This window comes from Pinus tabuliformis, chromosome 2_2, assembly GCF_031772625.1.
Source record: "Pinus tabuliformis cultivar Carrire ecotype Pingquan chromosome 2_2, CPIR1, whole genome shotgun sequence".
In the NCBI taxonomy this organism is placed as follows: domain Eukaryota; kingdom Viridiplantae; phylum Streptophyta; class Pinopsida; order Pinales; family Pinaceae; genus Pinus; species Pinus tabuliformis.
Genome location: NC_142300.1, coordinates 739,851,573 through 739,875,469, shown reverse-complemented (window position 1 = coordinate 739,875,469; position 23,897 = coordinate 739,851,573). Strand labels below are relative to the sequence as shown.

General features: G+C 40.5%; 1 protein-coding gene across 2 annotated transcripts in view; it reads left to right on the top strand.

Moving 5' to 3' along the window:
- LOC149194778 (E3 ubiquitin-protein ligase CSU1-like) overlaps positions 1–23,897 on the top strand; it is a 286,100-nt gene that overhangs the window by 93,650 nt on the left and 168,553 nt on the right. For both annotated transcript variants that reach the window (XM_089405164.1, XM_089405165.1), the window contains exon 3: positions 21,089–21,209. In XM_089405164.1, coding sequence (XP_089261290.1) covers positions 21,089–21,209 — 121 coding nt within the window. The remainder of the gene's footprint in view (positions 1–21,088; positions 21,210–23,897) is intronic.

Genomic DNA, 23,897 nt, shown 5'->3' with positions numbered 1-23,897 from the left:
ATCACATGTGAAAAGCCTTAATGTTTGTATATTTAAATGGTGTAATACTGCTAACTAGAGGATGTGAAGATGAGATTTTTTTTTTTTTTTTTTTTTTTTAATCTTTAGAAGAGGATGCTCTTGATTGTCTCACTGAGCAACCTGCTAACTCATATAACTCTTTACAAGCCATTCTAACTGCATTTTTAGATAAGTTTGGAGAGAAGGAAAATACGCATTTGATCAATGCCATTAGCAACATGAAGAAAAATGAGAATGAAACCATGGAGGAGTTTAACAATATATTCAATGAATTAGTGAAAAGCATGCCTGCTACTATTAAACCTCTTGATGAATTTCTTTTATGCTCATATCTAGATGCTTTTGGGGTTGACACTGCCTATGAGTTGAGGAGGAAGGAGCCTATGAATTTAAGTGTAGCTCAATCTGAAGCCTTGAAGATAGAAAGGGCTAGAAAGCAATCAGGAAAATTTGAAATTCCTGGTTTTAATAGAGGGCCATCAAAATAAAATGATTCCAAAGGCAAGGTGAAAGAAGAGACTACACATGAACCTATTAAAGAATTAACTCAAATCATCAAGAGCATGGAAGCAAATCACATTAAAGAAATGCAAGCCATGCAAAATAGACTGGTGGCCATGTAGAGATCACAAGTGCAAATATTCCAACCTAGGTCAAATGATAGATGGCAAAAGAATAAAGGCCCTCAACAGGAGCATAGGCCTCCGAATCCATTGGAATCCACCAACATGATAGATTAGATTCCCCATTTTTGTAGGCCATATAATTAGTTCCATGAAGAAGCCACATGCCCATATGTGAAGAGAATCATGGAAAGTGGCATGTTCGAAGATGAACATGTAGGGACAACTGGTCAAATCAATATGTTCTCCATGGAGGATCAGATATACACCATTGAGAGAAATCAAGAGATTGACCATAGGCCTAATAATCTTGGGGTTTACAATATGATTGCAAATTTTGATGAGGTCACTAAGATTTTTGGAGAAAAACCTACATCTGGTCAGATTCTTGTTGTGGAAAAACACAAAGGGATGACTTATCAGAGAAGGGATATCCAAGACCAGAAAAATCACATAAATTTTTCTCCTCCTACTTCAGAATTGAATTTTGACTTGGGCAATTGGTTGAATAATGCAAAGGTTTCTATTCCAGTGACAAAACTTTTAAAGATACCATCTCAAAGGGCCAAGTTACTAAGTGCCAGTGACGAAATAGAAGATGAGGAAATTGTATTGAAAAGTATGAACTGTTATGTGGGGAATGAAGATCATCTACCATTTTATGTTTCTTTGATAGTGAATGATCGTGTTTTACACAACTGCATGCTTGATTCATGGGCTTCATCAAATGTCACGACCAGGAAAGTCATGGAGCAACTGAATTTAAGGGTGTCTAGGCCCTATCACAACATATGTTCAATGGATTCTAAAGGAATTGAAGTGTGTGGGATAATTAAAGATTTACAGGTTTTCCTAGCTGCATACACAGATAGAATAATGACTATGGATATTGTTGTGATAGATGTTCCAGATTCATGGGGAATGCTCCTATCAAGAAAATGGGCATCAAATCTAGGTGGTAGCCTTCAAATGGACTTATCATATGCTACCATCCCCATGCCTGATAATACCTTTGTTAGACTTGATTGTGCGTTAGAGAAAAGATATCATGTTGAAGATCCAAGGAAGCCCAACAATGAGATTATCTACAGATCATGCTAGGCAGGAAGTGATGCAGTGTTGACAAATTTTCTTCCCCTTTAACAGAACAAATTCAAAACGAAGAAATTAGGCATAGCTTAAAAAGCCGAGGTACTTCAAATCTTCCATTAGAGCATTTTCAAGACAAAATAGTAGGATTGGCAATAAATGCATCACCATCACCATCACAACTAACCGAGAAGAAAAGAAAAAAGCGAAAAAAGATATAAAAAAGAACCACCAGTTTTGAGCAAGATCAAGCCTCAACGCATCAATAGTCGGAAAAGGAAAAGGAAGAGGTTTGGTATATCTGATGGCCACAAACATGTTAATACTGGAGCAAGTCATAGTCCCAAGATAGTCAGAATTGGGCAAGGCACATCAAAGAAAGAACCTATGGACTTGCATGTGAGTAAGAAGGTTCTCAAGATGGATTTCACCGAAGACATCTGATGCCATGGGGCATCTTTTTGTATCATATTTCTAACCTTATCCCTTGTCATTTTTGTTTAATTAGTTTTATTTCATGAATAAATTGTCATTTATGCTTTTAGAATAAATTTCCATTTCTTCGTTTCTGTACTTTATTTCATTTGAAGATATTTTGAATGGATACTGCTGATATATGTCTTTTGTCGGTTGATGTAGATTCCAGGTTCTTGCACACTATCACTTTGTATCTAACATGCATCCCCATATGGAGCCAAATCACACTTTGATGGGTTAAAAATGTGTTTTGAACAATGTTTTAAAAACTGGAACCGGTGACCAGACCAATCCACCTAATGAACCGGCTTACCGATCGGAACCGATCGAACCGGGACTGGTTAGGTCTAAACGAACCGGTTTTAAAAAAATACATGAAATAATTATTTTTTAATGAAACACAACTATTTTTAAGATTTAAAACCATGATTCCAAGCCAATAGAGACAAAATATGCAAAGTTTGCTTATTTATATACCATGTAAAGGTGAATATATCAAAATGGCACCGAGTGCAATACATATCATCGATAAAATAGTAAATTACATAAGCAATGAGGCTCTAAATGGCCTATAAAGTCCAAATGTAATATTCCTAATTAGCCATGGCTAATTGGAATATTCGATTTTGTTCAATTTTTGCCTTTTATAGTTATTTGTAAATAAAAAAAAAAGTGAGGAAGGGGACATAACTCACTTTTAGAATAAAAAGTCACTTCCTAGTAGCACAACGTTCTGACTTAAGGGGAGCCAAGGGGGCCAAAGGGGGACGCAGAAATGGAGACCACGCAGACACATGGAGGGACTGCGCAGGAGGGAAGAAACACGTGGCAAGAGAGGAATCACGCAGGAGGAGGTGAGTCTTGGGATTGAGAGAGGCAAAGGCTATAAAGGAGAGAGGAGCCCCCTCATTTTGGATCATTCTGTTATGAGCATTTGTGATAGCCATTTCGATTTAGAGCACGCTCGCTGTTTAGCTAGTCCGCAGCACTGTTTAGTGCATTGAGTGTCTCTGTTCGGAGATCGCACCCTTAGCCCTGGGGGACTTCGAGTGCCTACTCGGGCAAGGTATTTCCATTGGCATTTCAGCAGTAGTTTCATCAGCATTTCAGCAGCAGTTTCATCAGCGTTTTGGAGGACTGCACAACACTGAGAGAGGGACGCAGTTCCTTTTTGCAGGAGTTCTGGGTTGAGGGTTTGCAGTAGGATTTGTGCTGAGAGATAGAGCAGGGGATCAACCCTTGCATATTGGAGAGTTTTGGCAGGGGTTTCAGGCAGATTTCTGGAGGGTTCCATTCAGTGGCAGCGCAGAGCTTGAGGGACTGTGCAGAGCCCCAAGGGGGGTGATTTTCGGGGTCGGCCATTTCAGAAAAGCTTTTTGGGCTTTTGTGGGTTTCTTGAGTAGAGTCCAATTCCAGAGTTTCAGCCTTTTCTGAGGTGGGGAGCAGCTCCAAATCCTCATTTGTTTTCTAGCAACAACAACACCATAGCAGTTCTCCAGCAGCTTGGACGCAGTTCAGAGAGGGGCCATTCCTTTGCTATTTTGAGTGTATTTCTTCACTTGCCTTGTGCAAGTCGAGGTGCCATCTTCCTGATCACCGCCTGTACTCATTCTATTACTCAATATAATAAAATGGCTTAGCATTCTCTCTGCATTTCTTGAGTATCTGCTTATGGTTATATTGTTATATGTTGCACCATTGTTATTTGTATCTCTTTGAGCATTCTCGGCTATTATACCACTTGTGTGTTTCTCCTATACTCTTAGACAGAGTCTGGAAAGGGCCAGGTAGCCTCCGGATCTCATCCTCTTTTCAGAGGCAACATATTTGGTAAATGCCCTCCCAGTCCATCTCTGGTTGGAGTTTGCTTGTGTTTGAGGAATATTCCTGATAAGGGATATTACAATGGTATCAGAGCATAGATCTGGCTCAGCCTGTGGAGCTAGCAATCTATGACACTGGGGGAAAAACCCTACATCTGTTACAGAGGTCGGAGATACAGGGACACTGGGCGTAGGTTGGAGAACACTTACGGAGAGGGAGACTGTGTTCCGGTGGTGGACGCAGAACAGGAGGAGCCTGTGGTGGATGCAGAGCAGGAGGCTCCGATGGCAGATGATGACGGGAAGAGATTTGTGGATATGCTCCTCAAATCGGTGCAGGATCTGTCGAGGCAGATTGAGGTGATGGGGCAGAGATTCACGACAGTAGAGGTCAGACAGCATGAGAGCCCACGAGTTTTCCAGGTTGGTGAGGGATCGGGCGCATCCCACCATTTGCCAGAGTAGCATGATACTGTGCAGCAGGTGGCCTCACATGCCCCTACACACTCTACCATGCCCACTTTCTTAGGTGCAGACACGGGGGCCGTAGCCCAGCAGGAGGCAGAGCCCAGACATATGGGCGATTATTTTGCAGAGTACCAGGCCTATGGGCAGGAGTTCAGGGAAGCCCTCTCATTCAGAGATTTTGTTTAGCCCCAGCGGGATAGCAGACCCCACGACCATCATAGAGGGTACTGGCATTACCATGATGGTGACACCCACCGTACAGAGAGTAGATTCCACTTGCCTACGTTTGATGGTTCATCAAATAGTTCAACAAAGTCTTGGGTGGAGAAGCTGGATATTTATTTCCAGCTTAACCAGATGTCGGAGACGGAGGCCATCAAGGTGGCGACATTGCATTTGGATGGTGAGGCCCAGGATTGGTGGTTTCATGGGATGGTTACACTCAGGCACTCTACAGTGACGACATATGATGAGTTTACCAGGAGATTGATGGAGCGATTTGATCGAAGGGATCCAGAGCAACATTTTGTTGAGCTGACTGAGGCTCAAACAGATAGGAAGCCCAGAGACCTACATTGCAAATTTCTTGAGGGTCTCTGTGATGGTGCTAGACCTATCCTTGACACGGAGGGTTTATATGTATGTTGAGGGGTTAGCAGAGCCACTTCGGGGTCTAGTCCGATCCACTAGGCCAGCGACACTCCAGGACACTATCAGCGGGACCCGGGACTTACAGAATGTCTTACCCAGGACGCAGACACCTTACCCCCAGAGACAGACTTTCCAGTCTAAGGGGAAGGATGTGAGAATTCCACCTCCAAAGAGGAATCCAGGACAAGTACAGATTGACGACGATGTCAGGAGGGAGATGGAGAAGAAGCAGTTATGCTTCACATGTTAGGAGCCGTGGGCACTAGGACATAGATGTGTTGCTGGCAAAGCACATTTTATTGAGGTCTTCTCAAAGAGCAATAGAGAAGAGGATGACGAGGATGATGTGGAGGTAGGAGATAGCCATGCCGTACAGGGACCTTTGCCACCTCCACCACCACCAGCAGGTGGTGCATCTTTTGCACCCACCGGAGGGGCCCTTGCAGCCTTGCGAGGAGTTCCCAAGTATCTGACGCTACGCGTACGAGGGACAGTACGTGGCCAGCGAGTATCAGTTTTGGTTGACAGTGGGGCGACCCACAACTTCATTGATGCACAGATGGTTGAGCGAAGAGGTATACAGACAGAGAGCTTCGATGGGTTTTCAGTCTTGGTCCCAGGAGATCAGACCATGACGTGTGCTCGTTATGTTCCAGAGCTTTCAGTGACGATGGGCACCTACACATTGACTGACCACTTTTTCGTGGTCGATATTCCAGACACCAACATGATACTGGGTGTTCAGTGGCTTATCACTCTAGGGAAGGTCACGATGGATTGGAAGACCCTAGAGATGGAGTGGGATGATGAGAAGACAGGGAGGCATGAGAAGATACGGGGACAACACACATATCCGCCTCAGACTGTTTCGGCTCATCGGATGGAGGCAGTCTTCCGGAAGGGAGACATAGAGTGGGTAGTGGAGCTGCGTGCATCAGAGACAGATAGTACATCCAGAGATATAGTTCATCCTTGATCGGTATGCCATAGTGTTTGGGGAGATTCCACCAGGACAGCCACCGGATCGGGGGTTTGAGCACACCATCGAGCTTGAGCAGGGCATACAGGCCGTGATTACCACCCCCTATACTATATAGGCACCCCAAGGCCTATTGGGATGAGATTGAGAAGGCTATCTAGGAGTTGCTGGCTCTTGAGCACATTCGATCGAGCATGAGTCCTTTTTCTTCTTCCGTGGTGTTGGTGAAGAAGAAGGACGGTACATTGAGGATGTGCATTGATTACAGGGCCCTGAACAAGAAGACCCTGAAGAACAGGTACCCCATACCCAGAATCGATGAGTTGATGCATGAGTTGAGAGGAGCACGGTTCTTCTCAAAGATCAATTTGAGACCTGGGTACCATCAGATTCGCGTGAGGGAGCAGGACATTCCCAAGATCGCCTTCAGGTGTCACTATGGGCACTTTGAGTTCTTGGTGATGCCTTTTGGGCTAACCAACGCCCCTGCTACATTTCAGTCCTGCATGAATCACATCTTCCGTAGTCACTTGAGGAAGTTTGTGTTGGTATTCTTCGATGATATTCTCATTTACAGTAGGACTTGGGAGGAGCATCTCCAGCACATTGAGACAGTATTGCGTATCTTACAGGAGCAGCAGTTCCATGCCAAGCTCTCCAAGTGTGAGTTTGGGTTGACGGAGATGTTGTATCTGGGACACATCATAGGGGTGGATGGAGTGAGAGTCCACGAGGAGAATATCAGGGCCATCAGAGAATGGCCAGAGCCGAGAAACATGACGGAACTTCGAGGATTCATTGGCATTTGTACTTACTACCAGAAGTTCGTCAAGGGTTTCTCACAGCTTGCTGCACCCCTGACAGATTTGACGAGGAAGGGGGCATTCAGTTGGTCGGATACAGCGCAGCGAGCCTTTGATAGGCTCAAGGAGGTTATGAGCAGCTTCCCAGTGCTTGCGTTGCCAGATTTTACGCAGCCTTTTGTTTTGGAGTGTGATGTGTCGGGAGAGGGGATCGGCGTAGTATTGATGCAGGGAGGTCACCCTATAGCCTTTGAGAGCCGGAAGCTCCTTCCGCACGAGAGGTTGTATTCTATATACGACAAGGAGATGTTGGCCATCATGCATGCATTGGCAAAGTACCGGCAGTATTTGGTGGGTGACAGGTTCAGGGTGAGGACTGATCACAACAGCCTCACGTTCTTTTTGGAGCAGAAGTAGCTACGGAGAGGCAGTAGAAGTGGATCAGTAAGATCCAAGCATATGACTTTGACATTGAGTATGTCAAGGCTAAAAACAACGTGGTAGCAGATGCCCTTTCACGTAGCCCAGCCACGTTGTCTCTTATGAGCTTGGATACAGACTGGAGGGCTCGACTCTTAGTAGAGTACTCCAAGGACAGGTTTGCATGTGAGATTCTGGATGGGCAGGTGGCAGATGATAGGTACCGGGTGGTCGATGAGATCATCTATTACAGGGACCGGATCTTCTTGACTGAGGGGTCTTAGCTCAAGAAGAAGATACTCCAGGCATCACATGATTCACCATTGGCAAGACATCAGAGGTTTACCAAAACCTACAGGGCCATTAGAGAGAGGTTCTCATGGAAGGGCCTCAAGGAGGACGTACTCCAGCACATCCGGGAGTGTGATGTTTGTCAGAGGAAGAAGGGAGAGATGAGCCATCTCACGGGTTTATTGCAGCCTCTTCCCATTCCCGAGGGGAAATGGGAGAGTATTTCAATGGACTTCATCATAGGGTTGCCCATGGTACAAGGCAAGGATTGTATCTTTGTCGTCGTTGATCGACTGACGAAGTACGCACATTTTTTTTGCCATATCCGCACACCATACAACAGCACAGGTGGCTGAGCTGTTCTTTAGAGAGATCTTCAGGCTACATAGTCTTCCTAAGACCATCGTCAGCGATAGGGACAGTGGTTTCATGGGCGGGTTTTGGCAGGAGCTTTTCCGATTGGTGGGGACGGAGTTGACACCGAGTACCAGTTATCACCCACAGACGGATGGGCAGATAGAGATAGTTAACAAGTGGCTGGAGGGCTACTTGCGTAACTATGTCAGTGGGCAGCAGCGAGCATGGCTGAAGTGGCTGCATCTGGGGGAGTACTGCTACAATACTTCACATCACATGTCCATTGGTATGTCACCATTCTATGCCTTATATGGGTATCATCCTTTATCTTTTGCTGATGTGATGTTTGGTGATAGCAAGGCTCCTAGAGCCAAGATTTGGATCCAAGAGAGTCAGGATATCCTCCGAGCTCTCAAGGATAACATGGCTACAACGCAGAACCAGCAGAAGCTGTATGCCAACAGGGGTCGGGTGGAGAGACAGTTCGAGGTAGGGGACATGGTCTACCTACGATTACAGCCATACCGACAGTCGTCACTGAAGCAAAAGGGGGTTGAGAAGCTCAAGCCTCACTTTTATGGGCCATACAGGGTGATACGCAAGATTGGACAGGTTGCATATGAGTTGGAGCTGCCCCAAGGCAGCAAGATTCATAACGTTTTTCATGTATCATGCCTGAAAAAGGCATTGGGGCAGCAGGTGACAGTGACAGATGAGCTACCACCCATGGATGATGAGGGGCATTTGGTATTGTAGCCGGAGGCTATCATTGATACCAAGGAGAGGCAGCTGCGGAGCAGGATGGTCCGGGAATTCTTGGTGAGGTGGAAGAATTTGCCAGATGAGGATGCCACTTGGGAGAGTGAGAAGATCTTGCAACATCCATCACTTCAGTTGCTTGAGGACAAGCAACATTTTGCCAGGGGAGACTGTAATATTCCTAATTAGCCATAGCTAATTGGAATATTCAATTTTGTTCAATTTTTTCCTTCTATAGTTATTTGTAAATAAAAAAAAAAGGGTGAGGAAGGGGGACATAACTCACTTCTATAATAAAAAGTCACTTCCTAGTAGCACAACGTTGTCACTTAAAGGGGAGCTAAGGCGGCCAAAGGGGGACACAGAAATGGAGCCCATGCAGACACATGGAGGGACTGCGCAGGAGGAAAGAAACACGTGGCAAGAGAGGAATCACACAGGAGGAGGTGAGCCTTGGGATTGAGAGAAGCAAAGGCTATAAAGGAGGGAGGAGCCCCCTCATTTTGGATCATTCTGTTATGAGCATTTGTGATAGTCATTTCGACTTAGAGCACGCTCGCTGTTTAGCTAGTCCGCAGCACTGTTTAGTGCATTGAGTGTCTCCGTTCGAAGATCTCACCCTTAGCCTCGGGGGACTTCGAGTGCCTGCTCGGGCAAGGTATTTCCATTGGCATTTCAGTAGTAGTTTCATCAGTAGTTTCATTAGCGTTTTGGAGCACTGCACAACACTGAGAGAGGGATGCAGTTCCTTTTTGCAGGAGTTCTGGGTTGAGGGTTTGCAGTAGGATTTGTGCTGAGAGATAGAGCAGGGGATTAACCCTTGCATATTGGAGAGTTTTGGCAGGGGTTTCAGGCAAATTTCTGGAGGGTTCCATTCAGTGGCAGCGCAGAGCTTGAGGGACTGCGCAGAACCCAAAGGGGGGTGATTTTCGGGGGTCGGCCATTTCAAAAAATCTTTCTGGGCTTTTGTGGGTTTCTTGAGTAGAGTCCGATTCCAGAGTTTCAGCCTTTTTTGAGGTGGGGAGCAGCCCCAAATCCTCATTTGTTTTCTAGCAGCAGCAGCAGCACAGCAGTTCTCTAGCAGCTTGGACGCAGTTAAGAGAGGGGCCATTCCTTTGCTCTTTTGAGTGTATTTCTTCACTTGCCTTGTGCAAGTCGAGGTGCCATCTTCCTGATCACCGCCTGTACTCATTCTATTACTCAATATAATAAAATGGCTTAGCATTCTCTCTGCATTTCTTGAGTATCTGCTTATGGTTATATTGCTATATGTTGCACCATTGTTATTTGTATCTCTTTGAGCATTCTCGGCTATTATACCACTTGTGTGTTTCTCCTATACTCTTAGACAGAGTCTGGAAAGGGCCAGGTAGCCTCCAGATCTCGTCCTCTTTTCAGAGGCGACATATCTGGTAAATGCCCTCCCAGTCCATCTCTGGTTGCAATTTGCTTGTGTTTGAGGAATATTCCTGATAGGGGATATTACACCAAAAACAATGTTGCAAGCTATGAGGCCATTGGCCTACTACAAGTCTACAGTGTACACATGATCAATCATCAAGTTCATCACCACTACTAGACACAGGATCATCATCAGGAGCTACATAGACATCATCTGGTTCAGAGTTTGAGGATGCCTCAACCTGATCTGCAACCTCAGTAGCAATGCCACTAATAACAATAGAAATGGACCTAATGGAAGCGCGAGTTTGTCGACTTGCACGACTAGTGCCTTCCATTGGTTCTTTGCCTTTCCTTGATGCCGCTACTGATCCTGGTTCCAATGCCACCACAAAATCTGCTTCATCCCCTGCTAATGCCATGTCGATATCAAAATCAACATCAAACATAGGATCTTTAGTCTCCTCCACCCATTCTGATGTTGGATCAATATCATCCAACACAATCGGATCTAGATCAAGTGTTTTGTTCATTATTTGGTTTCTCCTTAGTCGAAGGTTGTATTGCACAAAAGCAAGATCGTTTAACCATTTTTGTTCCAAATGGTTTCTCTTCTTCGTGTGTATGCGCTAAAAAACAGACCAATTGCGCTCACAACCTGAAGCACTGCAAGTTTCACTGAGGACTCTAATTGCAAACCTTTGTAATTGAGGACACTGGCCACCAAATGACTCCCACCAATGTGTTGCAAAGAAAAAGACATTAATTAGTAACTTAGTTTATAATTTGAATTGTAAAGAACATAAACAATTTTAACTTGAAAAGAAAAACAAACTGGAAATTGAAATTACTTATCTGGTTGATCCACATCTCTTGCCATCTTTGCCAAGTTTTTGCCAAAGGTACCACCTGCCATATTGAAAATAGTTGTCTATGTATTTCGAACTAGTCTGCATGGGTAGGGACCATGCGCTCCAAGCAATCAATCAATCCAGCTCTGACCTCCCCATCCTGCAGATCTCCTAGCTGATCTTTTTAATGATACTTTGGGTTCAAAAAATTCCCAGCTACATGTATAGGACGATGGAGTTGATTGTTCCATCTGTTATCAATGATCTCCCATATATGACCATATTTAGCTAACCTGTCCTTGTAAGCTGCTTGTATCTGCTCCTTTGCATGATCCATAGCCTCATAAATGTAGCCCATGGCCAATTTTTTCCCCATCCACCATCCTTAACACCTTAACAAGGGGCTCGGTAATTTTCACAAGCTCTACAGACCTTTTCCAAAAAAATTGTCAAACACTTTCTTTTTGGTGTCTTTTCCATCTTGTCTACGAGCCCATCGAGATTCAGTCCATTCGTCAGAAGAAAACATTTTCTGCAAGTTTTTATGTTGACCATTGAGACATTGCAACGTGAGGAAGTGAGTTGCAAATCTCGTAATTGCAAGCCTAACAAGCTCTTTGCCCCTAGTGTTTTTCCTCATTAGGTTCGACACCCATGAGTGGTTGTAAATGTATTTTGTAATGCACTTGGCATGCTCTATAGTGTTTTTTACCCACTCCACTTTGCCTATGTCCTCAAGCATGAGGTCTATGCAATGTGCAACACATGGAGTCCAAAATATGGTCCTATATTTGGACTCAAGCATCTTTCCAACAAGAACATAGTTTGAGGCATTATTGGTGATGATCTGCACAACATTCTACTCCCCAACTTCCTAAATAATGTCATCCAAAAGCTCAAATAGAAGGGTTGCATCCTTCACCTTATCAGATATATTAACTGATCTGAAAAACATGGTTCCTTGAGGGCAAGAAATAAGGAAATTAATGATAGTGCTGTTCTTTCCATCGGTCCATCCATCTGACATGATGGGACAACATGTTTTGAGCCATGAATCTTTAAGCCCAACCAAATACTCATCAATGGAAGATATCTCTTTTTGCAAAAGAGCTCCCCTCAAGTCATGCATACTAGGGCCTTTGAAGCCATTTCCTGCAGCTATAACAGAGTCCCACATAGCTTGGTAATAAGGTGAACGAGCAACATTAAATGGGATATCTGAATCATACCACCATCTGGCAATGTATTGATGAGAAGTTTCTTTGCATTGTTTTTCCCAATGTTGATCCAAAATGGGTTATGACTTGGCTAGGAGGAAGTGGGATTAGAAGAGGTAATGTTGGCAGAAGATGAGAAATAACTTTGGATGTTTGTTCTCTTTGTTCCTTTTGATGGTTGGCCAAAAGAAGGATGAACATAGTGAAAGGGTCATTGGTGGAAGGGATAGAAGAGGAGTCTTCAATCTCATAATCATCATACCCACTCTCTTTCATGGCTTCTAATAATTCCCTCTTCCTTGCAATGTCATCTTGGATGGCCTTCTCCCTAGCCTTATCCTCATGAAACTTTTCAAGCTTGGAAAGGTATTCTGCCCTAATAGGACCTAACACTGCATTTTGTGCATCACATGGCTTTACTTGGCGTCTTACCCCAGCCAAGTGTTGTTTCAATCTAAGAATACCCCCATCTCCAATAGATTTATGGCATAATTTGCATATCATTTTTCCACCAATTACATCACAATGAGCCCATGCACTGTCCTTTCCTTTTGGAGCCATGTTTGCTTGAAATAATTACAATTTGCAAAGAAATCTGCCATTTAAAAAAAAGTTGCAGCTAACAAACATGGAAAACCAAAGCTAAATTTAGGAAAACAAATGCACATGTAGGCTACAAAATTTGATAGCACAGAACTAGAGATTTGATAGCATAGATGATAGAATTTAGAAGTTCATAAATTTATAACACATAAAAAATTTAATACATGGACAACAGTCAAATGAGGAATTTTCAAGTGAAAATCCTTACTTGAAAATGCAAACTAGCTTCCTTAGCCTCCTCTTGAAGATGCCAACTCCACTGACAACTAAAAGCTATCTCCAAAATAGCTCCAACTCCAACTCCAAGCCTCCAAGATGACTACTCCAACAAAAACTCAACCCTCTCCAAGCTCCCAATCAAACTCACAAATACTCCAAATGAGATGTGTGAGACAAATGAGAGGGAGAAGGGCCTCTTAAAGGCTTGGAGAGGGTGTTTTTGGAGGGAAACGACCCTTATTTTCCATCCAAAACACCCTAACCACCTTGGAGAAATCATTGCGTGGGTCCTCTGCGGCTGTGGTAGTTAACCGGCCGATTTAAGACGGAACCGACTGGTTTGACCACAAACCGGCCGGTTCCATCCTAAGCCGGCTGGTTACGGCCAAAAATCGGCAAAATGGAGGGGTTGATCGGGTTTTTAAGCCGGTTTGACTTGGTGGCCTTGCTGACCGGCCAGTTAGACCGGTTATCGGTTCAGACCAGTTGGTTTTAAAAACACTGGTTTTGAACCCTCAAAACCCACTTTTCCTAGGTTTAGTGGGAAATTTGGCAATTAATTAAGCTATAAATTAAATAAATGGAGAAAAATTAATATCCACATATGCTAAATGTTGTGGAAATGAGGTGGAAAATTATGGGGGAGTTAAAGTGAAATCCCAAGGTGATGTGGACTCCTAAAATCAAGGAAAGGACATGTGCTCAAATAAAATCGAATTTCTGGCATTAAAGGAGAAAATTGCTTACTTGGAAATTCGAATTTGTGAAGTTAATGCACATTTGGGAGGTTTTGGGAGAATATTTGGTGGAGATTTTTGTGAGATAGTGTCCCCACATGGGTTACCACCCATATACACTTGTCATTCTATCATAAAATTCGAATTTGGCACATAAGAGTAGAAGAAAACGATGTCCACTTGTCAAAATTCGATTTTTACACTTGGCATTAGAGCTCCATTCAACAAATTCGAATTCCTCTTTGGGATTGTCACCTCATGCCACTTGTTTAATCACTTCTACATTGGGATTGGCTCCATTGCCATTTGTCATGGTCATTCTTCATTGGGATTTGCTCCCATCTCTCTATATAATAGAGCCATGGACTCTCATAGTGTATCACGTAATACGAGCTATTGTGCTTGAAGAGACTCTGTGGGATTGTATTCACTACTTGCAATATAATACAACAACCTTTGGAGTAAAGCGTGATGGTGTTCTTCTCCTTGCATGTGTGGTAAATTCTTGACTTGTTGTTATGCTTCTATTTATTTCCTCATGTCATTATTTCTTTCATGCTTGTTTCAAGTTATGTTAGTATGCAGCTATCTCATATTAGCATAAGAATTAATTATTTGCTTTAGGAAAAGAAATCTTCTAGTGGATAATAGATGTATCTCTAGGAATTTTTTCCACTGCACTTATTTAATTTCATGTCAATTTAATGATTTGTGATGAAGTTTTATAGATGAATCATTATTTGGTCAATCTTTTCAAGCGCGAGGGGAAATTCTCGGAGGAATCAACCCATTCTTGAAAAATATTCGAGAACCCGCATGTTTTGAATTCCAAAGTCTCATCAATATCTTATTTGTGTCTTGCAGGGATTCTTTCAAGTTTCTTAAAGCTTTTATTTCTTTCATCAAAATATCAAACTTTGGAATTTTTTTAATTTTTTTACGTATTGTACTTCATTTATCAATATCTGGTTATTTCAAAGAGCTAAGTCATGGCTAGTCAAAGAGGAGAGCTTGCTCATACTCTTTGGCCTAGCCTCTTGTAGATTATTTTTGTAACATACTTTGTAGTTATCTTGAGCTAACATTTGTTGTTGTAGATTTTTTTTAACCTGTTCTCTTGCAGCTACTTGCGGGATTCATCATCGGAAAATTACTTACAAGTTTGCATGCAGGACCTTGGGGCTCAAATCTACTGATTACTTCCACATTTAGGCCAGATTCATCTTGGATAAGGCCGTGTTCTTCTTGAGGAAGGCCGAGTTCATTTTGGCCATCTCTTTCTCTCTCTTGGCCATGGCCATAGAAGAGGCTTGTCTTCTTTTTTTTTCAAAAAATTAGCATTTTGTTGAGCCTTTTTGGACCTCAAATTGCAGAAATTTTCAGCGAGGAAAGGTCCATGGTTTGATGCCAATTTGTTAAGACTTTCCTTGGATTTTAAAGAAGATTTTATTGCCTTTTCCTTCTTGTAACAACTAATAAATTTTCTGATTTTGGGAGTGTGGTTTTACCCATTGGTATCCCTATCTCTCCTCCTTTTGAAGAGGCTTGGCGGTTTGACTTTGTTGTTTTATTTCATTTTGATGCATATCATCTAATTGAGAAATTAACACAACATGTATCACACTCATTTTGCATGCATATCATCCAATTGAGAAATTAACACAACATGCATCACACTCATTTTGCATGCACTTTATTTTAACTTACTACATGTTTTAAATCCATAACAAGTTCAGATTTTTTTGCAAGCAAGCACTTTTTACTTGATCTTATTTGGCTTGAACATAGTTCCAAGTTTACTTATGCTTCACCATTAAGCACATTTTACATGCATCAAGTATTTGAACAAATTTTCTCCATAAAATAACATTTTATTTCATGTCAAGCAAATACATTTTAAGTAGAAATTAATTCTCATTGTTTGGTTAATTTATTTACATGCCCCAAACATCACTAAAACTTACCTCCAACTTAAGTTGGTTGAATAGACTTTAGGGACCCTCTACCTCTATTGACTCTTCATTGTGAGATCCAAATATTTGAGCGAGGATGAGGTCTAAGGACTAGAGTTCAATTGTAACTTTGTTTTAGCACCAATTAATAAAATAAACCAAGAACTCATTCCATCACATTTGTTTTGTTTGCAAAGTTCTTAAATTTCTTGCTATCTCGATGGTTTAAAGTCTCACATGCAAACCTTATTTTAAGAGACACTTTGGATGCAAACATTGTAATCTCTTTTAATTTTGTAAAAAGTTTAATTTTCTTGTACTTGGAAATTGGCTCATATTTTGGTTTAATTGCATATTTTCATAAATGGTTGATTTCACGTTCATGTACTATTATTTTGGGTTGCAAACTTAATTGCATCTTGGTCTAACATTTGAGTTCTTTTTATCATCTCATTTCTCACAAGTAGATTTCTAATTGTATCTTTTTGAGCAAGATAGTTTCTATGCTTTGTTTTGTAGATTTATTTATCTTAAAAGCATTTATAATATCTTGTGCTAACAATTTAGTGTTTCACTTTTCAGGGTTATTTCGGCTTTCCATTTGAAAGCATTTCACTTCATTTTATGCAAAATACATTTTCATTTCTTAAAGAGCAATACTTTTGAAGACACTGGTTTTTTATATATTTCATGCTTATCTTATGATGGTTATTTCTCATATCAGTTTTTGCTTATAAATCTTAGTGAAATAATTTGTTTAACTCTAACAATTCTCCTAGAAACTTTTTAACTTAACTTTTTATTAGGGACCAGCCCCCTTAGCTAACCTAGGAGATAGCTCAAATGAAGAGAGTCAGGAGTAGTTTGACAACCCCTTGTCTGAGTCCTCTGCCACCAACCACATCTTGTGGGGTTGAAGGCTTTTCTCACCGACTTGTAGGTAGGTGGAGGCGGCAGGGTCAACACATCCCAACCAACTTATCATAGATGTCTTTGGATTTCTTCAATTTTCCAACATAAGTAAGCAAATGATCTTTCATTGAATCAATAAGAATTTTCTTGGCTTTGAGGTCACCTTTCTTATATTTTGACTTGGTAGTAGAAGTAGCATTTTCCAGTGGCTCAGGTACTTTTCCTTCCACATATTCCAAAACATCATTGTCATCTAGAATGACTTCCAACCTGATCTTCCAAGCAACAAAGTTTGATGAGTCACCCAATTTCTCTGTATCTTTGAAGTAAGAGGTAGACATCTTGACCAAGTCAAATAGGCTCCTTTAGCTTCTTCCAAATATGATTGCTCTTGTCTCTTGATTCCTTGGGCTTGTCTTCACCTTAGCTCTGATACCATGTTAATTTTCCACTGTTCTATGCTATTGCAATCACTTAGCCCAATCTTTTCTTCAAGTAGCAATCAAATTTAATCTTCCAACGATAAATAACATTTGTAGATAGAATAATAAATGCAATGTACAATATAAGACAATCAAGAGCAATGACAATAGACACAAGATTTGGTCAAAGACCAGGGAAAAACCCTTTCAATTTTTTCTTCTTATTAGATTGTCATCAAATTTCAGTAGAGACAATGATTCAATTCATCAACAAAAGGAGTCAAAGTCAATTCGTTGACTATCTAAGAGATCAACCAACTAATATCCAATAGATGAACATCAAAGTCAAATTTGGTCAACAAGTCAAAGTCTGGAATTTTGCCACAGTCAACAGTGGTCAAATATGGCCTAACCAGTCCACAAGTTTATGATCAAACTCCTCCAAACAACTCGGTCAAGGTAGCATCAACTCTGCCTTCAAAGATTGGTCAAACCCATAAAAAACAATGAGCAAATAGTCAGTCAAAGGCGAGAGAAAGTCCATGGTCAAACTTCAGATTCCCTATGGTCAATGTTTGTGGTTAGCATAAGTCAAACTATGCAGAAAACCTTGATCTTTGTGCCAAAGAACGTGGCCTCCAAAAATAGATCCAAAACAGGTCAAAACATGTCAAAATGACAAGTCAAAGTTGGTCAACGAGCTGGTCAAACTGTCTCAAACAGAAGTCAAACTTCAGCCAAAAGAAAGAGACCTCCTCCTCCTCGCACGTGTGAGATGAACTTGCGATTTTCATCGCTGTATGAACCATAGAAGAGAAGAAATGAATGTGTTGAGGATGCTCCAAAGTGATGTGCCTTGAGGTGTATTTATATGGGTTTTAGGAGACCCAGTTTGTCTTTGAAGCCGACCTGAACTTTTGTGCACATGGGTTTTCACATTAAAATATGTTTTTCCTTGACCAAATTAAATTCTTCCAAGGGCAAAGAGGGTCTTCTCCAGATGAGGAAGGTTGTCCAAAGGAGGGAATTTGTCCTTAAGTTGCCAAATTAACACTAAAAAATACATAAACTAGCAATATGTGTGTGTTTGTGTGTTGCACAGGGACTTGCTCCTCTTTTTCCTCTCCCCTACCTTACTCCCCCCAAAAGGCAAGGGAAACCCTGTAATTGTCATTCCATCATTTTTGGGGACTTTTGAAAGCCCAAGAAACGTCCCCAATTTGCCTGGGACTTCATTGGGGATTTAGGGACTATTCTAGGTAGATTTAGGGATGTTCTAAACAAATTTCAGGGATGTTATGGGTAGATGTTGGGGATGTTCTGGGACGATTTTGGGGATATCCCAGACATGTATATTCAGTCTCGACTATTGATATTGATGATTGGACAATATGATCATTTGCTCTAATCCATTTTTTCCTTGTATTACACCAAATCTAAATCTACTACACAAGTTGCAGCTCAAAACAAGGGTTTTGTATGATGAGTTCAATTTGGGTTTCTGGTGATTTAAGTATTGTCTTTAGTCAAAACATTATTGCAAGCAAAAGCCTCCATCTCAAAAAACTAGGAAATGCAACTTTCAAAGGGTTGATCTTGGTGGTTATTGCTCTTGTTGTTCTCATTTTTGGGGTCATCTTAGCTTTTACATATTGTACATAGGCTTCCAGGAGTTACTAAGTTCAGTAGGGACTTGGATCGGATAATAAATTTTTAAATAAATTTCTATTCAATCACCTTCTTAATTTGAAATATGAATCTAATCTCTTTACAAAACCAAAGTGTTTTGTAGTGATTTTCAACACATATTGCATGTTAGGCTAGTTTAGAGCTAAGTTGAAGAAACACCTAGTTTGCTTATTTCCCAACACCCAAAATGTTTGGGAAGGTTGAAATGAGTATGAAATACCTTGGAAATGCTATTGACCCTACCGTAATTATGAAGGTGGCGAACTTGTCATAGCTCAATCTGCTATCTTTGTTTTGCCTTAAAGGGTTAGTGACATATATAAGGTGATATTTTCCTGTAAGTCCCATGCCCCTTGTGGGTACTTAGATGGGTTTGAAAACATCATCAGAAATCATTGAAATGAGTTCGAAAAAGTAGTCAAAACATTACTGGAAATGCTTGAAACACCTTCGAAACATTGTTGGTAGTATTGTAAGGTATTTCAAGGTGCACCTAGGAATTTTACTAGAATCACTGAGACGAGATAAAAAAAGTGCCCAAAATTAACTAGAAATCGCTCAAATGCCTTGAAAATGTCATTGGCTATTGTACGACATTTCCAAATTACACCATATGATATGATTGACAAGTTATAACATTTCCAAGGCATTTTAGCGACTTTGAGTGATGTTTTGGGTGCTTTTTTGAGCTTGTCTCAGTGCTTCTGAAAAGTTTTCGGGCCCACCTAAGTGTCTGTGAAGGTGTTGGACCCATAGGAAAATATTACCCTATCTGGTCCAATGACCCTTGAAGGCAAAACAAAGTTCAAACTTAAGGGATTGTTGGGAAGTTGGAGCATTGTATGATATGTGTGGTAACGTTTCCAATGTGTTTTAATGATTCTAGTGACATTTCAAAAGATTTTCCAAGCTCATTTTGACGATTTCTAGCAAACTTTTTGAGACCACCTAAGTGTCCACGAGGGGTATGGGACCCATAGGAAAATATTGCCTTGTTTGTGGTAATGACCCTTAAGGCAAAACAAAGATAGGGGATTGAGCTATGAGGAATTTGTCATGTTGGTAATTCCTGGTAATATTAAATTCTTAGACATTCTCCTTTATCTTACCTTTTCTATCCATTCACCATTATCTTACATTCTCAACATTCTCTTTTATATATTTATTTTTTTACTAGAGGAATCTACAATTGGGATAGTCTCGCACTCGTGTGACACGAGGTTGATTCCAAGCGCTCTAGTGTAACCCCTAGGTGAACCATACTAGCCCTAAAACTTATTTTCATGGCAATCACCAATTGAGCTACCCCTGAGGGGCTAACATTCTCTTTTATTTGACCTTTTCTATCCTTTTATTTAAATTTTTAACATTAACATTGATTGATTCATGGTGTTTAACAGTGGTTACAACCTCATTGGACTTCATATGGAGAAAGTAAAATTTCATATTCTATTTGAACTTCAGTAAACTTAACAATTTTCAGGATTTTATGGTTGGGCAGATTGTAGCGTTTCCACTGGATTCTATTATACATGAGGGTATGTGACTGGCATTAGTCAACACCACAAAACTATGGGATTTTGCAACATGTAATCATCTATGAAAGTTAATATAGACATGGGTTTCACTATGAAATGTCATATATGTATATCATTATCTTTTTTCTTGCAAGATAATGTGCTATTTAGAAAAAATGTATATCTATATAGTTTGTATTTTTTATACCCTTTTTTTGGGTGGGGGGGGGGGAGGGGAGAGGGCGGGTCATGTTTCCAAGCCTTTTTTCTTCAAAACTTGTACATGTTTCCACATTTTGTGCAACTTAGGTTTAGAGAACATGGCATTCCAATGAAGACAACACACATAAAGGGACATCTAGTGCATGCGAGAGCATCTAAATTCTAGAGAAAAATGGAAGTATGAAAACAAATATGATGCTTAAAAGAGCTTGAATAAAAGCAAAATTTCTTAGAATTCATATTAACAGGTTTCTTACAAATAATGACTCTTAACATTTAAAGATTACAGTTTGAACTTTGAATGAACTTGTGCTGCTTAAAAAGAGAAATGTTAAACTACTGTCAAATTCATGTTTTGCTAACAGGAACTGCTCAATTCTATCTGCCATCAATCAAATTTCCTCCTTAAAAGATGAACTATAAGAAATGGTCATGAGATGTTTATATGTATGGATTGGATCTCTAAGCCCTTAGGTCAGGATGCACTACTCTTGTGCTCCACATCCCTCTGGTGCGTGTTTCTTCGCTTTTCAGAATAACCATTATTAGTTGCTTAGTATCTAAGATGGCAATTGTGTGCTTCAGGTACTGGCTATATGCAGCTGTGAGATTCAAATGTTTGCTTGTAACAAATGATGAAATGAGAGGTCATTTAGTCCATTTGTCACATAAAGGGTTCTTCTCAAAATGGAAGGAAAAACATCAGGTATGTTGATTTCCTTTCTTTCCTATTCACAGTTTTTATTGAGACCCTGAACTATGAATCTACATGATCATAATTTTGCATGTTTATTGCCGTAATTGATGCACTATTCTGTTCTCTTAATTTGTAACTTGTGTTGAAGGATTGTAGAGTGATATTGGTGCTATGCCTCGTCAAAAAGAAGAGGAAACATTGTAAAACCCAGAATTTGCAAGCAAAATATAGAACCGCCTAAAGGAAAAAGTCTCTTTTTATATAACTTAGCTGCAGAGTCCATAGGTTACAAGAAAAATATGGAGTGCCTAAATGCAAAATACTTTGTATGTAGCTTGATTGTAGTTTCGTTCATAATTATTGCTTAGGTCAGAGAGGTGAAATTCTGGGTTGCATTAAAGTCTTGAAAAGCGTTGATTTTTAACACGCTTCCACCCAGAGAATCACCTCGTTGTGAACGATGCTTTCATCTGTGAGGCACAAAATGTGACACTAATTGCAGCCTTGCTTCTGACTCCAGATCAGTATGGACTAGTGTTTTTAAATCCAACCAACTTGAACTAGGACCGAGTTGGTCCCCATCCTCACTGCAGTGCAGTTTTGAAAAGAAAAGTTAATTTTGTTTTCTTCATGTATATTTAAATTTTAGAATTCTACCTAAACCCAAAATCCTACTCCTCTTTCATTGAGCATTTGGAGTTTTGGAGCATGTGATTTAGAGTGAGCTTGGAGTTTGTTTGGCAACCCTCTTGGACTGTTTGCAACAGCTTTGGCATCTAGATGAGGAGAGAACAGGTCTCTTCAAGCTTGGAGTAGTTGTGTACTGGATTATCGTGCCAAATGCCCATTGATGTCATTCAGATGTCTGTTAGCAGTTATATTTGCCTTCGTTTTTTCCCCTTGCAGATCTGAAATCTGTCTTACAAGGTTTTTTGCTTCAACCTTCTACTAGTTTGAAGTTTGAATGTTGCATATTATGAATAAACGAATGAAGTGTTTTAATCACGTCCAGCTAAACATTGCGCCTAAATTTCCTTTTCTTTCTGCATCTTGGATCTTCTATTTTGTATCTTGACCAGGAAGTTTGCCGTTCTTATTATCTTCATTCAAATTTCAAACAAATTACTCAAGTTGTTCACTTTTAGTGTCTCAATATAATTGATCTGGATATCCTTGTAAGTTGAACATTCCATGATGTAGTGCCATTCTGTCTCTATCGCTTCTTGAGTGCAATAACTACACCTTATATCTTCCCACTCCTCTTTGGGTATCATCCATCGTCTGGTTTCACATCTAAGTTGATGCGAACTAGTTCTTATCTGAGCGATTAACATTTTTGCTTTCCATTTTATTTCCACTCGTATGTAGGACTTTTGTCTATGGTCATATGTAGGATTGAAATGCTTGATATAGTATTCCTTTTTCCTCCCAAGCGGTCCTTTCCACATGTTTTCATTGAACTTTCCTTGCACATACTTTTTTATTTCTTGTTTGTTATTTGGTCATTCTCTTATGTTAATACCCCACTTATTCATCCATTTGATGTTTTGTTTCATCCACATGCTCTTTCTTCTATCTAATTTCTCTCCAGCTGCCATTTTTGGCTAGTGATGGGTCTCCATGTTATCTAATCTTTTTAGATAGCAACCAAAACAGAGCTGATGCTTCAACGGGGAAAGCCTCGGCTTCTGCCAGGACAATTTCATATGGAATAGTTGATTTCATTAAGATAGGCTTTGCATATCTGGAGTTGCAGATTTTTCTCTATTTAAATTTTATGATGATACCAAGAGTCAAAAACTTTGCATGGATCCATGTCGATCTTGTTGATGAGGGGATGTATTGCAAATATTGCAAGAAACATATAAAAGGGTGGGGGACGAGGTGGTGAGATTCATAGGTTGAAACAATACTTGGCTGGTATAAGAGGCCAAGTTGTTCCATGCAAGGCAGCATTATAGGAGATTGGATACTTCATATTGGAACTGAATATCAGTTTGAGAGAGTTGTTGAAGACAAGGTTAGGCAAAACAAGACAAATGCTAAAATAGGAAGGAAGAGGCTACTTTGCCATGATGAGGACTTCTAGATATCTAGCAAACCGCATTGTTGAATTTGAAGGCTCTTCGTCTATCCCTTTTAACAATGTTAGGAAATGCCTTTTGTAATGTTCCTCCCCCCTCATGAAATTCAACCCAGAGAGAAGAGCATCCAAAGTTATTTTACAACTTCCCCCAACTTTGCCATTGCCAATGCTTCTCAACCAAGTCAAACTTTACCCACCTTAGATAACAATTCGAAGAAGCAATACAAAGAAGCTTCCTAATCAATGCTTCCTACTCACCCTATTACCAACCCATGTGGGATTCCATTATTGCCGCTAGAAAGAGCTTAAAAAGAACTCGTATGCATGACTTGAGGGGATCTCTTTTGTAAAGAAGTTTTGTCCATATAGATTAATACTTGAAGGATTTTAAAGAGTCATGGGTCGAAACGAGATGTAACATTTGTAAATTCTTGAAAACCTAGCTATAAATTTGATTTTCAACAAATATTCATAGAACATAAATGAAAGATGCTTTCTAAACTGATTTGTAACAAGAAATACTCTGGGCTCTTAACTAGCATAAACAAGAGAAGCAAAACTCACAAAGCCAAACACACATAAAAGAATGACACAAATTTACGTAGGAAACC